General features: G+C 38.3%; 1 protein-coding gene across 1 annotated transcript in view; it reads right to left on the bottom strand.

Annotated features, from left to right (window-relative positions):
* The window catches only part of LOC146000147 (putative glutamate receptor), a 342,647-nt gene that overhangs the window by 49,059 nt on the left and 275,670 nt on the right, over positions 1 to 17,918 (bottom strand). The window contains exons 4-8 of the mRNA XM_083137488.1: positions 17,465 to 17,619; positions 15,320 to 15,504; positions 13,952 to 14,251; positions 13,032 to 13,132; positions 7,510 to 7,686 (exon numbers count right to left, since the gene is read on the bottom strand). Coding sequence (XP_082993614.1) covers positions 7,510 to 7,686; positions 13,032 to 13,132; positions 13,952 to 14,251; positions 15,320 to 15,504; positions 17,465 to 17,606 — 905 coding nt within the window. The 5' untranslated portion in view covers positions 17,607 to 17,619. The remainder of the gene's footprint in view (positions 1 to 7,509; positions 7,687 to 13,031; positions 13,133 to 13,951; positions 14,252 to 15,319; positions 15,505 to 17,464; positions 17,620 to 17,918) is intronic.

The raw sequence follows: 17,918 nt of genomic DNA on the forward strand, positions 1-17,918 counted from the left end.
CGTCTCGTCCCGTGGGCAACACTACTGGGTGCGGAGACAAGGCTGGATAAATTCCAACCAATTCCGGGAATCGAACCCGGATATCCCACGAAGTTGTCAGACTAGACCAGCGCGGCTCCTTGAATGAGTTTCATATTTCGATTATTTCAATAAATTTAATGTATTTGCTTTTTTTTATGGATTTTCTTCACACTTAAAATGTCTGACTTATCATATACAAATAACCGCTGACTAGACAATTATTTTGTAACAAAGAAACAAAAGAAATATAATTTTGTTCTATTTCTTTCATAAATAGCAGCTGCATTAGTAGTAATTATTAGTAGTAATTAAACTAATTAATTAATTATACGAATTATTAATTAATTTATTATTATTAATTAATTAATTAAAGTATAATAAAACAATGGTAATGTGAATTTGTAGAAAGTTTTCGAAATAACACCCCCCTTGATGATATCCTGCGTACGCTACTGATACTCATGGATCCCACTGTACTCCTGACGATTTTATATCCATTCAAATTTAAAAACGAGGGGGCGCCTCACATTCTGATTTCGCCCAGGGCCTCGCGATATGTTGCTACGCCACTGGATGTTAGAATATCAGACCATAAGGGTCTGGTGCAGAGCGTCAGACGGTGATGATTCATTCGACCAAGCTCGAAACAGCACGAGCGAATGAAGTCTCTAGCAAGTTTCTCGACTGCTTGCAAAACTGAAGCGGAACGTAGCTTTCGTCTGGCCGCAAATCTACTCGGAATTCCTGCGAAGCACACTCATTTTGAATTTCCGGTTGGTCTATTTCAATTTATCCCTGGAGAGAGATTTCCCCCATCTCCAGCTGCGGTAAAGCCGCTTCTCAACTCGCCAAAACTTCCCTAAATCTCGGGAAGACTGCCGTCGGCTAATGCAGTCATTCGTTCGTGAGTCCAATCTGAAGATGAACTGCATTCGATCCAGGAACTACGAACAGTGAAACTACAGTAAAATGGCGGACGTACAGTCGGATGCATAAGTATTGCCCGGCAAATTGTTCACAGCCCTTGCATCCTACGTGTTTTTAAGGAATCGATATTTACGTTGATATAGTAGAGATTGTCACAAGCTTGTTTGATGATTTAATTCAATTATTGAAGCTCTCATTGGGTAAAACAATTGATTTGTTGATTGACTTGGTTTATTCTACTTCGCTCTTCTGTCACTTTTGGTCAATCGCAAGGATGATTGATGATATGATGAAGGGACACTCATAAAGAACACCGATGCCTAGAACGGGATTCGATCCCAGGACCCCTGGCGTCTTAGCACGCTGCTATAATCACTCCTCCACTGGGGTCGGGTAGTAAAGCAGATGGAATAAACATGGTGCTGGACAATTTGCTTGGTAATATTTGTACATCCCACGCTAAAGACGGTGGGAAATGAAATGATAGGCTAAATGTCCATTACCGTGTTGATGTGCAATTAGGGGATGTAAAATTGACAGGAAAGCATCAACGAAATCCGCTCCACCATAAGTACACTCCTGTTCACATAATGTGGCATATTGTATGAGGTTTGACAGTTGAAATATGTGCCACTTTATTAGAACAGGAGTGTACAAAAACAGTGGTTCCCTGCGTTCATGAAACCACGGTACCATAAATTCTAATGCCAACAAGATACTCCTAAATACATTTCTAATTTTTTGGAACTTGTTAATTAATGTTCTGCCACGTCCCTCGCGTTCTTACTTCCACGTTGGGCGCCATTAATCAGTGCCACGTCCCTCGCGTAAACACCTACCAGCGTAGCACAGGGGAGAGACAATGAGATACCTCTGGGCACAGATCAGGGTTACTAACGCTACAAATATATGGAAAGAAACAGTAGATTTAACCCACTACTGAGGGTACAATTCGTACTATATTCTTGATTAATTATGTACAAATATTAAATAACTTTTGAAGTCTTTTCATACAGTAATTTTCTTCTATTTTTATTTTTTATTAATTCTAACCAATCTTCTTCGGGCTTCTTGTTCTTATAATCAAATGGCATCTTCTTCTTATGGCTTCTTCTTCTTATAATCAGTATGGCATCTTCTTCTTATAGCCTCTTCTTCTTATAATCAATATGTCATCTTCTTCTTATAGCCTCTTCTTCTTATGATCAATATGGCATCTTCTTCTTATAATTAATATGGCATCTTCTTCTTATGATTAATGAATCTTCTTCTCCTTGTATTTAATAATTAAATTGCCTTCTTCTTGCAATTAATAAGGCTTCTTCTTATAATTAATAATGATTCTTCTTCTTATAATTGCTACGGCTGCTTCTTCTTGTAATACATATTGTGTACTTTTTTCTTCTTTCTTTTCTTTATCGATCTTTTCAAATTGATGGAAATATTAATGAAACAGATCTCCCAAACAAACAAAGAGAAAGGGGTTAGTTAAAGATCGCCGCCTGGCCGGCGCTAACCTTAACTTGGAGCTACAATGTATGCGCCTCCAAATGTGCTTGGGTGCTGCCGAGAAATGGCGCTACACCTGGGGAAAACAACCCAAAAGCCGCACGAAACTCTCAGTTCGTGGGAACCGAAAAAGACACAAAATCGAAATTGCAATTCGACTTCTTTACTTTTGTATCTTAATCGCTTATGTCATTACTGAATGATAATTCCCCTTTTCTCCTTATTTATATCCTGTTATTATTTTAAACTTATTTATTTATTTCCTTATAATTAGTATTAATATATACAATCGTTATTTCATCACATCTGCTCTTTCCGTTGTCTCTATTTACAATCGTATAAGTTCTCCTGGGTGGTGCCATCTCTTACCCACTTTCCAAACTTATTTATGCAGCATCTTTTATAACCGTTGTTCCTCTTGCATGCTGCCATCTATGGTCCTTTATTTCAAAGAAAAGCAACGCAGTTTGTGTACGTGACAGTTCCCTCGAAAATAAATAAATTGGAACTTGGATAATAATTCAAATTAATAGGTAATTCGAACAGAACTTTATTCCCCTTTGATAATTCGAACCTTTTCGTGTCTTCTTGAAGTTCGAATTAAAAAGTTACTGTATTAATAAATGGTACAATCACAAAGAGTAATAGTTCGATTATGTCTAGGATTTTGACAAATCTAAACCATAAAGTTAGATCTAAATTAGTTGATAATCACTGGATCTAAGGAAACCTTATAATATCCTCAGGTCAACATCGTTAAACTAATTTAGCAAGTGCTTTGAACACCAAAGAATTCAAATAAATCAGGATATTTCCACTACTATTCGTAATGAAAATTTCTGAGCAAATTAAATTACAAATTCCAAACCCTCTCGCTGCCTGGTAAAGTGGGATCCATGAGTATTACCGTGCAAATTGTCCACGACTAGTGTCATTCAATTTTCTCTTACATCCTGTGTGCTTTTCAGCGATGGATTTTTATGTATACTGGTGCAGAATTTGTCAACAGCTTGTTTTGAGTTTTCTTTTAATTCTTGAAGCTCTTATTGGCTCAAATAAAGTGCACGAACATGGTGATGGACGATTTGCACGGTAACACTCGTGGATCCCACTGTACAATTGGTTAATCAGATGACATGCAACACTGCAACGTTTTCTAAAACGTGCTAATAATAATAATACTTGTATTAATGCTATTTATGTATAATATGCTAATGCTATTTTTCTATTAGCTACAGTGGACTCTCTTTAATTGGATAAAACAGAAAATCCTAAACCCTTAACGTGTCGTATTACTATTTATTTATTGAGGAAATTTAAAATACAACACGGATGGCCATTTTACGCTGAAATTGCCAACGACGAAAAGAGCAAATATAAAAATAACAAAATAACACAAAAAAGATTAATATAAATAAGTCAAAGATGGCATTTTTTTTATATCATGTTCTGATAGAAGACATTCCGAGAAAAAACATGTGAACACTTGATGGGAGGTCATTATATTTAGTGGGGAGTCTGTAGAAGAGGGTTTTATTTTGAATTTCGAGTGTAGGTTTTTCTGTGTAAAATAAGTTCGTGTTGTGTGCGCATAGGCACTCGAAAGTGGAATTCCTGAAGGAGTGTGTTGCATCGGATTTTGCCATTGACAATTTTGTATGGATAATTGAAATCATTCAGCAAACGACGTGTAAGTTTAGTATTAAATCGTTGTTATTTTGTATCATCGTGTTAATCTTTATATTATCAAGTACCTACGTGTGTGAATCATTTGACCTCTGCGTGTGCACACACGACAGAGATTTATACATGGCGACGATAATTTAGTTAGAAATCGAGGATAATGATGAACGAATTCATGGACCAGATACAGGTCAAGACGGCGGATCAGTTTTCTGCGATGAAGACTTATTCATTACAGGAAAAACTGGAAGTAATGGCAGTGTTTCTGTGGCGCCGGAAGATTCTACGCCGGATGACAAACCATCTACATCGTACTTGGATGATTCCTGCAGCCCACATGAGCGACAACAGAAGCATCAGTGTAGGAGGTCCTCTCGACAGAGAAAACCGCCTGATAGACTGAAATGTAACTATGTCAAATAAGGAAGAGGGGGAATGTTAAGTGTGCACAATATCTGAATCGATATTCAATTGTTTGTAAAGTTATTGATTTAGGGATTGTGTGTTCAGCACTCTTAGAAATGGTTATTGTAAGTTTAGTATTAAATCGTTGTTATTTTGTATCCTCGTGTTAATCTTTACATTATCAAGTACCTACGTGTGTGAATCATTTAACCTCTGCGTGTGCATACACGACACGACGGTGGTAGGGAGTCTAATTTTAGAAAGGACAAGAGAAGCGTCGTTGTAAATTGCATGAGGGAACCCTCTAACGAACTATAGCCAGGCAAAAAGTGAAGAAGAGAATCGATTATAGAGAGCTGAGTGGGACACGCCATGAACCAGACGGGACAGCAGTATTCTAATTGTGGAAATGAATGACGAAGTGTAGCAGCCCGCAGTTTCCACGGTCAACGGACATCATTGTGAAGTCAATATGTGCGGTGTTGCCACATTCACTACATATCTTACTCCGTTGAATAAAAACCTGGATAAAATCGGTTCCTCAATGATAATTAACAATGGTAATGGGTTTTCAAACCAGCTGCAAGCTTACTCAACACTGAACAAGAAATCTATGCCCAAAATTGGCAAATTTGTGCAACCCTATACATGCAAAAAATTATACACGTATCTAGAAAATACAGCGTGTCCATAAATATACTGTCATACTTTAAAGTGGTATTACGTCGCTTTGGATAATCGTATTTAAATGAAATTGGTGACATTTGAAAGAAAAAACTCAAATATTTTATTTTACAACTCATAGACATTGAATGTGGCCCCCACGAGTGACCCTGCAGACATCAAGGTGATATTTCCATTCATGCCACACACGCTCCAACATATCCACAGGGATGGACTAGATTGTAGAAGTGATGCGAATTTTCAGTTCTTGCAGGTTTTGAGGCAATGGGGGTACATAGACACAATCTTTTATGTAACCCCATAAAAAAAAGTCACAGACCGGCAAGTCAGGTGACCTAGGCGGCCAATTGTAGAAGACATTATCATCATTTCCGGCACGTCCAATCCATCTTCCTGGAAGCCGCTCATTCAGATGTTTCCGAACATGTAAATTCCTGTGAGGAGGTGCTCCATCTTGTTGAAAAATAAATTCATTGCCTTCATTTTCTTCCAATTGTGGAAATATCCACTCAGTGAGCAAGTCAAGTTAAGCTGGACCTTTCACACTGGCCTCTCGAAAGGGAAATGGGTCATAGACTTGACGTTTCGATACGGCACAAAAGACATTCACTTTAGGGGAGTCTCTTTCAACTTCCAAAATTGCATGTGGATTCTCACTCCCCCAAATCCTTACATTATGTCTGTTCACTTTTCCACCAACGTGGAATGTTGCCTCATCACTGAAAATTATTTTTCCTGACATATTTACGTTATCCTCCATTAGTAACATAAAATGTTCAGAGAAATCTAACCGTTTTACAGGGTCATCAGGTTTCAACTTGTGCATTAATTGCAGTTCGTAGGGGTGAAACTTCAGTCGCGTACGCAGGATCTTAGATACGGTGGATTTAGGGATGTTCAACTGCTAACTAGCTCTACGTACAGACTTCTTAGGACTACGAACAAATGCCTCCCGCACTTGTTCCACAATTCCCGCATTGGCAGGTGGTCTCCCTGAATGGCCTTTCCTTTGATGACATATGCAGCCACGATCCACAAAATCCCGGTACCACTTCAAAATTGACGTGTCTGAAGGAGCCTGATTTTGAAACCTTCGCCTATAAACACGCTGAACCTTCACCAAACTCTGCGTGGAATGATAAAAACACACCAACACGTTCACCAAACTCTGCGTGTAATGATATTCTAAAACACACCAACTACGTTCTTAAATCTTCTGTAATAACAACACAAGTTTAAAGGAAAACATTCACATGTAACCTGCCTGTCTGCTAAATATCCAACAATAAACCCGCATCGTCCATTGTTGTCAGGAGTGAATTTATTTCAGTTTCTATGTTTGATCTCTTTCATTGTTGTCCATTTCTGATATTGATGTCCATTGTTGACATGCACAAAAATATTTGAGTTTTTCTTTCAAATGTCACCAATTTCATTTAAATATGATTATCCAAAGCGACGTAATACCACTTTAAAGTATGACAGTATATTTATGGACACGCTGTATATTTCGGGGGTACGAACGAAGTCACTCAGAGATGATGATAATATAAATGTTTGAACTAAAATAATTATATTAAAATAAAATATCAATTAAAATATCCAATTTAATTAATATTGTATTGTTATTATTGCATGAATAGATAAAAAGACTGTTTTAAACAAGAGATGTAACAGCACGTATTCATTATCTAGATTACATCACCAAAATTTGTATAAAAACAACTGCCTTAGTCAAAGAAATTAATATCAAATAGATAAAGAATCGAATGTTGACGAAAAGTAAACGTGATTAATGTTTTATGAACATTGTTATAAGTGGTAGTGTTCGCGCTACGACACCAGGTTCGAATCCCGGCCTGGTCATGGATGTTTGTGATTGTCCATTCATCAATTTCATCATATCATCACTCATCCCCATCTTCGCAAATTAGACAAAAGTGGCACAAAAGGCGAAGTAAAATAAAGCAAATCAATAATAACAACAATAAATCATCTTTGAAAGCCGTATGATCCCAATGTAAGTTCGGTGGAAATAACTAACGCTAGATTATAAATCAAATGCCGAACAAGTATATTTTCATTGTTTAATTTCGAAGGGGTCTGGACCCTCTGAACCCCCCCCCTTAAATACATCCATGCAAGAAATCTACAATGAAAAAGAACAAAACCAAATTAAGGTTTCATTAGACTCAGCCCTCGTAGAAAAAGACGAAAATTGAAAGATCAGATCATAAGGAACTGATTAAGCCGTGCCAGTTTATAGAGAATAGTACCTACCGAGTCATGAGGATTGGTATGCTGAAGTCCACGACTTGAAACCGAAGATCGGTGACGGTGAACCCCCCAATCGCAACGTCCGCCTCGCCCCTGTGCACCATCCCCACCAGTCCATTCCAGGAACCATCCGCCATTGGGCTGCCCCAGGCTCTGTCCTTCGAAGTAACTATCTTCGTCCTGAGGAAAGGAACACGGGCGTGTTTAAGAAGGCAAGTAGCTGGAGCCCCCGGAATGCATTAACCATTAAGGTGCTGAACCGTATATTCCAACACTCAAACTGTGCTCTTCAATGTGACTAAAATTTCGAAAATATTCCGAAATCTGTTTCCTTAATCCTATTTACGAAACATGCCTTCAAGAGTTTATTACAATGAAATATAAATTGTACAACCACTGGCGTACGCAGGATTTGTGTTGTGTATGGACTGGAATTTAAAAGGTGAATAGTACAGTGGGATCCATGAGTATTACCTTGCAAATTGTCCATCACCATGTTCGTGCACTTTATTTGACCCAATAAGAGCTTCAAGAATTAAAAGAAAACTCAAAACAAGCTGTTGACAACTTCTGCACCAGCATACATAAAAATCCATCGCTTAAAAACACATAGGATGTAAGAGAAAAATTAATGAAAATAGTCATGGACAATTTGCACGGTCATACTTATGGATCCCACTGTACATAGCTTTTTCCTAGGAGGACGGTATACACAATAAATATTTCGTATTTATTTCGAACATTATACCTTCCAAAATTGCACTCGATGGTCAATTTAAGGTGGGTTGAATTATTTATCACTCAGGTTTTTCCCGAGTTCTTCACTGCTACTATTTGAAAATGATATTTTTTTTTGTCAAAATTTCGGAGGGGGTTGTAGCCCAATCTGCTCCGCCCCCTCTGCGTACGCCAGTGAATACAATACAAACTTCGTGTTTCGGTTCAATAAAGATCGTGAGGCACGTATGGATCCCACTAGCGTACACAGTGGGGAAGCTGATGGGGCTACAGCCCCTCCCGAAATTTTGAGAAAATCAAAAATTCCAAAAGAAAGCAGTAAAGTGGTCGGAAAAATCTAAACTCTCCTTAAAATGATCCCCGACTACCACTTCTGTCTTTGAACACCTTTGAAACGAATTAAAAACAGGAATTGCGAAATATTTTACAGTGTATCCCCCTCAGAATGAAGCTAGGTATGCACCTTTACAGTTCCAGCCCAGTTCGAAAAACAATTCTGCGCATGCCAGTGTTAAAACCGTACAGTTGGCAACTCTGGTCCTCCCATCATTTCTGTCTCGCGGTGGTTTCACGTTTCACAACTCAACCTGGCAGAGATGAGTTGACTGGCTACTCAACTTGTAAAAAGTTTAATAATGTCAGTGGCAGCTGTTACTCTTTGAAACTTTGTGCGTATTACCCGTCAGTGTAAGTTTTACATTACATAAAACAGACAAGAACATTAGTGTTTCAGTGTTCTGTGCAAGGGGGAAATGCTTTCCTCGTGCACAAACCTACAAAAAAGACTTTGAACAACTGAAATATAAGCAAACCACTCATCTAACGGACCTTACAACAAAGCACAATGGAAAATCTGTCAATCAAAAAAGACCTGGGAAATTCCTGCAAGGAACATCAAAAGCGACAAGAGTTAGCAGAGTGGCCAGGTCTGGAAATTGAGTTATATTTAGACGCTTATCTCAAAGTCACCACAGTTCCCTTGCACGATTTGTGTAGCGGGAAAGGCTAATTTGCCGTGAAGCAAGAAGCGGGTTGGAAGTTGCCAGAACTTCGGGCGGTTTCTACTTTGTCGAGGATTATCACTGCCTTGCCTTCAGCCAGCTGTTGCTAGGAGCAGATCTGTAATCTTTTCACGTTCGAGCTTGATGGAATTTCAGTCTTGGGACTTTCAGGATGTTCAGAATCAATTGTTCCTTGCTTTGTTGATGCAAGAATGCTTGCGGTTTCGTCCTTTCTTGCTTTGTTGCTTATGGCTGCAAAGATACGTCTTAGCAAAAGGGTTTATCTTGGGATCGGAAATGTAATAGTGCTGTTGGAGCTGTTCAAACTCATGTTTTAAAATACACGTGTATTTCTTCAAGTGTGACTTGCTGGGTTTGCAAAATTTGAGTTTTTTTAAAAAAGAAACAAAACAGTTTTTTTTGTTTTAAACATGTTATAAGTGTTTCAAACAGTGTTTTAAACAATAACCGAAAAAAATGTTTTAAACAAATCGTTTAAAACATAATACCAAAAAGACTTATTTTCTAAGAATAATGATTAATAAGGAATTTGCTAATCATCCAAGGAGGGACTGTGTTCTTATTATAAATTAAACGCTTGACTAATTTATTTAAAATACATATTTATGGTAATCTTAAATCTCGCTTGTAGGCTGTTAGAGAAGCTTCAACTAACCGACAGTTGCCAGGTCCCACTCAGTCCACGTGGTAGCTAATCTAAACTGGACATTTTATCGTGAATGCAACAAAATCTTGACATTAACAAGAATAACAACTATGTGCAGAATATGTTAAACGAGGAACAAAACTGTTTCATTCACATGGCATTCAATTTTGAAAATGTTTCAAACACTTGTAAAAAAACATAGCCAGATGTCTTAAACGACCCACGGGTATTCATCACGACATGTTTCTTTGTTTCTTTGTTAATTCAATATACATTTTCAGCCACTGAACAGATTTCTATGCACAATAAACAAATTGACACGGATTGAATGAAAAAGCAAAGTTACAAAACACGCAAATATGCACAAACTAACAAACGCTAACAAACATCAACCATCAAAATGTGTTTTAAACAAGTCTGAAAAAAAAAAGTTTAAAACACTGTTTAAAACGTTTTAAACATTTGTGAAAAAACAAAGCCGTGTGTTTTAAATGTTTAAAACAAGTTTTTTTAAAACACAGTTGTTTTAAGCATGCCAATCCTGGTGACTTGACATAATAATTTGGAACAATTGCATATTTATTCTCCATTTTTTTAAAATTTGAATTCTTTTCTGCTAATTTTTATTGTTCTATTTTCGCCTTCATTCAAAAACTTCTCTCTCTTGCTTAACCGCTTCCTGTCTGAGTATTTCATAACTTTCTTTTGTCCTCTAGTCTTTCGTGTCATCTCCTTTACTTTTCTTATTCTCGCCTCTCTCTCTCTCGCTCTCTTTCCTTTTTTTCTATTTTATCCCGTATGTTAACCTGGTAACTCTGAGTATGACTATACCATATGAAAGGTCCTAATCGCAACGATGGAAATGACGATATTTGCATTTGACGATATTTCGTTTCAAGATGTCTGGTGCAAAAGGTGGGGTATGACTTCCACCGCCCCCTTGGGCACGTCACAGAAAATTCATGAGTCTACCACTCAATGCGCTCTGTACCCGATGCGGCCTTTGCAATATACCAGGTGGTCAGAATTAAAGTTACCCAACTCAGAGCCCTCTGTAGCCTGTTTGAGGCATCGTAGAACTCTGAAATTTGGTGAATCCAGTATGCAGACCATGGGGAAGAGGATGGCGATAAAGAAATAATAGTTCAATTTTCCGCCACCAGGTTGAAATGTGGCGCTGTACTTCTATGATGGGTTGTAATAATGACTAAACTGCTCCAATTGGTTATGGATTTGCCTTTACCTTGCAATCTTGCAATAAACGAGAGATTATTTTCTCGCAACTTCCAGCCACTAACAAATGTCTTTCTAATTAATAACCCAGCTAAATCACATAACGTGATTATTTATACAATCCATTTCAATTCTTTCACAAATTAATATAATGCAGTACCTTGTAAGAATTTCTTACCCATAATTCATCGTATGAGAACAGAGGTAGCCTATATAACTGCATAAATGAGGTTTTCAGTTCTGTTTAAATAGACTTTTCTGATGAGATATATTTGGAGTCAGTATCTCTACGTCTATTCCTTAACAGCAAGGTTGAGTCACATGTATTCGTAAGAATTCATTATTTCCTCTCTCCTGTAAATTTGATAAATTGGGGTTATGTCCATCTGTCGACGAATTGCAATTGAAAACTCTAACTTCGATGCGTAACGGCAATCACTCTGCTGCTGTCTACTAAATTTCATGTTTCTAGCTCTACAGGGTGTTTCCGGGCTGATGATACAAACTTTCAGGGATGATGGACAAGGGCACATGTATCAATTTGAGATATGGAACCCTGGTCCAGAAACGACTTAGTCGAAAGTTATAAGCGAAAATCGGTGTATGAAGATGTAATACTTTTATTACCTGCACAAGTTTCACAAACTGCTACATTCACAACAGTTGTTCAAAGTGGCGTCCCCCAGCTTCGCTGCAGGCATGACATCGTCGCACAAAGTTCTGGCGTACCCGTTGGAACAACCCCAGGCTCGTTCGAACAATGTCACAGGCAGCGAGAATTATTGCCTCTTCAGTCTCAGCAGGAGTCTCGTACACAAGACTTTTCACATGACCCCACAAGAAGAAATCAAGTGGGGTCAGATCAGGTGACCGAGCTGGCCACGGAACAGGACCCCCATCTTGCTATCCACCTTACACCGATTTTCGCTTTTAACTTTCGACTGAGTCGTTTCCGGACCAGTGTTCCTTATCTCAAATTGATACATGTGCCCTTGTCCATCATCCCTGAAAGTTTGTATCATCAGCCCTGAAACACGCTGTATACATTCCCGAGATATCGACAGTTGAAACTGAGAGAACATGTTATCCGTTACAGGCTACTATCTCAGATTTTCGAGCTCTTTGAAATTGCTTTAAAAGATTGGTGGTTTGCAGGGTGAATCATATTAAATCTGCAACTCTGATGACGTGTTGTTTGTCTTCTGACGTCACTGGCGGGGAGGGGGGATGAAACTGGGAAGCTGGGCGTCTCCTCTCCAAAGCCATCCAATTTCTTAAGAGCTTGCGGAGACAGGTGGAAACTTTCTCGCTGTTTTCTTCCTTCTTAAGGTAATCCACAGCGTTCCCTCGGGAACACCCAGGGACTCCAAGTGTGACGTAGTAGAGTGTTTCGAGGGGCCTTACCCCCCCCCCCCCTCTAGGGACCATGATCCTAGGGCTAGAGCTTTGGTCCTTTTGGGGGGCAAATAGTTACATATTGTGTCAAGACACGTCAAGACGACGAAGTATGGAAGCCACGGTACGCTAGGTATCTTAGCTTGCATTACTAATGATTTGAGTATTTCCATTTATTATTATTAATTCCTGATTATTATTCCCTCCACAAGTATATCACAACATTTTTCAATTCACCTAATCAATCAAAAATACCTAGTGTTCATTTCATGCTTCAAACTGCGCATACAAGAACTGCCATAGTGATATATAGAAATCTAATACGCACATAATGTTTCGTGTGGTTCAATAGCATAGTGGCTAATACAGTCGACTTGTAGCCAAAGGATCCCTGGTTCCGTTTCTTACAGAGGCGCACTTTAAACTGTAGCTCCAGTTCCGATTCCTGCACGTAAAGTACACTTACAACCCTTTATCTTTCACACACTTACGTGAAATTAAGTAGTTTCTCCAGTTCCAACCAGAGGTCTCCTGCGTAGCCACCGAGTACATATTCTCCATTCTTGAGAGTTATAATAACCATGGGATGGTCCTGAAAGAGAGAAGCCAGTTTACTTCAAAAGTATCTTACTAATTAAATTACGGTAACTATTGGAAGTTGTCGCTTCGGTAGTGGTGGCTACGTGCTGTGCCACCCGGGTGGCGGGTCGGAATCCGCAAGCGGGCCGCTACGCTCTTTCCCGTCGAACTCGTCCGAATCGAAAGGTTGGCTTTCAGCACAGTTGGCATTTTTCCCACCAGGTGCCAGTTCGAACGCCAGACACAGTAGGGAAGCAGAAAGTAGATGCCAACGAAACATCATAATGTTTTCCGCCGAAACATCATAATGTTTTCCGCCTTGAGCCGACCCCGTTGGTGGAGTTGTTAGCGCCGTGCTATGACTCCAGGGGTCCGGGTTCCACGGATGTTCTTTGCAAGTATCCTCTCATCATATCATCACTCATTCTCATATTCGTGATTAGCCACAACACAAGTGAAGTCACACAAATCAAACCCATGAATCAAAACTACTTAAATTGAAATGTAACGTGTGATTTCTTCCATTACAATTTTTCTAAACATAGTGTTATCGATATAAGATCCAAGCAGCACCGAGTTTTTAGATCGTATATTCGAAAAACGTCCCTACGATCTAAGAACACAACGAGGGTGGCGCCGCCACCAGAAAAGTTTGGCAGTTAACAGCCCTATTTGCTTCAGGCGAGTAACTGGTCTTGCCACTCCATCTACATCTATCTATAATCTTTCATAAAAACGGTACCACTAGAGCCACCTAGCGTGTAAACCTGTACTACATTCAGTTTCGACACTTTTCTCAAACTCTTAGAACAGTTAATAAACACGCACTTACGGATGAAGATCCTCCGGTCAGTCGTAGACCTTGCAAATCGGCCCTTCTCTCCCAGATATGAGTTGTGGAGGGCTGTAGACCGGATGTGACGTCCCAGGTACCGAATTCAAGTATAGTAAGCTCATGGTTTGGCGTCACTTGGTACACTTCATGGAAGCGATATGTCGCGTCTAATTGGGTGATTAAGAAGACTTGGCTGTCGTAAGGAACGTAGATGTCACTCATGTCGTTGTAGCTTCCCAAGCCAGAAGCTGCTGAAGCCAGAATCCATAAGCAGCATTGTGGTGACTCACTCAATGACTGAAACACAAGCACATAAGTATCAGCAGGGTTGGCAAAATATGTGTTGTTAAAGAAAAGAAAAAATAAAGCGTTTTTTTTTTTCGAAACATGTTTTAGACAGTGTTTAAACATGTTTTAGAGAGTGAATAAATAAACAAATAAAACGTTTTAAATAAAGCCAAGAATGCTTTTCTAAGAAATATCGTTGGTAAGGAATCTGTTATAATCCAAGGAAGGACTGTGTTTCTAGATACAAAGTAAACAGTTGACTAACTTCTTAAAATACATATTTACGGTACTTAGAAATATCGCATGTACGTTGTTCGAAAAAGTTAAACTAATCCACGGTTGCCAGACCACACTCTATTCCCGTGCTACCCTGCTTTCCGAAATAACACATTACATTATGAATGCAACAAAATACACCGATGTATCAAAGTACCAAAATACATCGATGTACGTTAAGTCCGGAACAAATCTTTCGGACATACCCTATCAGAAGTAGGTGTTTTAAACGTGGTCCACAGATACAGTGGGATCCATGAGTGTTCACGTGCAACTTATCCATCACAATGTTCGTGCACTTTATTTGACCCAATAAAAGCTTCAAGAATTAAAAGAAAACTCAAAACAAGCTGTTGACAACTTATGCAATAGCATACATAAAAATCCATCGCTTAAAAAACACATAGGATGCAAGAGAAAAGTTCATGAAAATAGACATGGACAATTTGAACGGTAATATTCATGGATCTAACTGTACTCCTTACGATGTGCTTCTTTGTTAGCTGAATATACGATTTCGGCTACTGAACAGATTTCTGTGCACAGTAAACTAAATGAGACATTAAAAGACAGAGTTGCCAAGCACAAATAACCACAGATTATAAAATATCAAGTGTCGAAATGTGTTTTAAACAAGTCTTCGTCAAAAGATTGCTTTTTTTAATATTCAAATCTCACTAATTAATTATGTTTAAGCTCAAACTGGGTTGAAATGTATCAAAATAGCACTTCACTCTACTCATTTTTATTAATATTTCAAAATATCATTTGTATACTTTATTTCTGTAATTCACCACTTACCTCTTTTACGAACTCCTTCACTGTAGAATCCCAAGATACGACATACCTCAACTCTTTGAAGTTATATCGCCTGGAAGTTAGTACCGTAAGTTCAACACTAGATGTCAGGTTAATAGCTGCCATTTGTACGTAATTGAAAGCAGACATGGATCCCAGCACTGCTAGATATTTTGTTAGCTGGTGTTCTGTGGAATAAAATAGAAAGTAAATTACTATTATTATTTTCCTTGCTTCGATAAGGCTGAGTGAAGTTGTAGATACCAAAATTGAAGTTCCAGCTTAAAAAAATACTAAAACATTAACAAGAAATAGCAATAGCTTGGGAAAATTATTGAGAAAATTCAAATCTCCATGATTCTGGAATACAGTCATGATAAGCTGGACCTCAAAGCTATGTTACTACATGAACTGAAATTCAGGTATTTGTTTAGGTGGAAAGGGAAAATTGAAATTTCATGAAAAACATTTCTAGGTGCATTTCAGAATATCATTTTGAAATGTATAATACATTTTTCCATAAAACAAACCATAATCAAACATTTAAATTTAGCCTCTTAACAAACAATACCCTTCCGTTACTTAATATATAAAATTATAGCAATAACTGAACCAGCATTGATCTAACAATGACATTAAAGTTGTGGGATGTTTCTCGCAACATACATTCATTTTACATCAAAATCCTAGTTACCCATTATTCCCAACTTATTCTCATTCATTGAATAAATTCTAACATTTATCTAAATAGTTATGTGAAGTTTTGTGATTGCAATTTCCATTGAAAGATTAGACAAGAGGAAACTTTTGCACCTCAAAAGAGAAATTGTGCTCTCAGGTTTTGGCAAAACTGCCTCAAGTAGTAAGGTAACCTATGTATGAGGAATGAAGAATTAGGTACTGTTATTAAATAAAAACGGTGGACTTTCCATCTCTGAAATATATATTCGTTGAGTAAATAATTTCACTGAGGTTACACTTTAAACGTTGTAAGAAGTTAGCCAGAATATCGCAGGAAGCAGAGACGATGGATATCGTTAATCTGTTCGTTTTAGAAGCACAAATTAGTACACATGTATTCATCCAAAAGTTTTTTGTTTCTTCTAATCGCATAGCAGCGTAAGTAATAGCCTGTGAACTAATTGTGCTCCTTCATGGTTACATACAGGATATGAAATATCCGCTGTGGTAGAGATTAGCTTGGACTACAATAGGCGCAGGAAATGGTTCGCGTTTAATTACAATTGCTTTAATGAGGCTCGCCGGACAGCATCGTCCGCAAACAATCCCGTTCGTAGATGGCGCTGGTGAAAGCGAGACGGAACCGTATTACAACGAAGATCAGCCCATCTGTTTAACCTGTGCCTCACTTTAGGTCTGGCCGAAAGTGATGGACTGCGATGAATAATTGAACGTGGCCGCGGGAGAAATTTCAGTTTGCCTGAATAGACAGGGAAATGGGTAATTTCCTGTCGGTTCAGGGATGTCCAAAAGGCAGAGCCTACGAATTAATTCCCATTACCTTAGGCAAGGCTAAATCCTTCACCCCATCCCCAATTGTGTGGGATAAACGAGATCTGGTGATTTTTGTAAAGTATTTCTTACATGTTACAAGTCCAGAAGTGTAGTTGAAAAATCTTAATTTTCGAACACGATATAAAAATATATATAAATGTTTCTGCTTTTTTCGCCCCGTTTAGTAGTGTTGCCATTTTAAAACCTGTCTCACAAATATTGTCGGATATCACTTATTGTTAATCTTCAATTTGTAAACACAAACATTAAAATAAAATACGTGGTTTAGGAGGGGCATGAGAGTATGGATGTATTCCAATAGTCAGTATAAATGTCATAAATGCAAAGACTTTGAGCTGAAATACTTGTAGTCACTAAATAATCTGCAACACCGGCCCACGCATATTAATATGACGGACTTTTTTTCCCTCCCTATGTAGCCTAGCGTGCCTCGTATGCTCTGAGGGAAATCCATTTAAAATTCTTATACCTTGATTGTCGTACTGTGATCCAATCTTACAATTGAACTAATTGAAGAGATTTCTTTCCATGTGGTGCACTTTAAAAACAATGAACTTGTGAAGTGAAAAGTAGCTTACTAGAGGTATGAAATTGATGCTACGAGCAACTTACCCTCAGCCTCCTCTTCGTGAAAAATTACTGTCAGGAATCTGTACTTCCAGATGGCGTGGATGGAGGCAAAGAGGTTAGACGGAGGTAGACTCGCTCCTAAGACGTGCTTCAATGTAAATAGTACCAGAACTAGGACGTACATGATTCTATGATACCTAGAAAATAAATATTTAATCTTGTAGCATTTCTGGTATTTTATAGAACGTAATTTGCACAATTAGAAGTATTTTATGAGAGAATTGTGTCACAATTAAAGGTATTTAAAACGTAAAATATTCTCACGAATACACTAAGCTTTAGCTACGATGTTGTGTGTTCCAGAGTGTAGCTAGAAGCTAATAGGTAGAAAAGCAGTCCTTTTGACACTGTTGTGTTCAGCTTAATTGTGTTCTTCATAATAACTCATGAGAGTCCACAGGTTATCAAGGCTAGATCCCCTTTGAAATAAGAGGAA

The sequence above is a fragment of the Lepisma saccharinum genome, chromosome 16 (assembly GCF_977018435.1).
Source record: "Lepisma saccharinum chromosome 16, izLepSacc3.1, whole genome shotgun sequence".
Classification (NCBI taxonomy): domain Eukaryota; kingdom Metazoa; phylum Arthropoda; class Insecta; order Zygentoma; family Lepismatidae; genus Lepisma; species Lepisma saccharinum.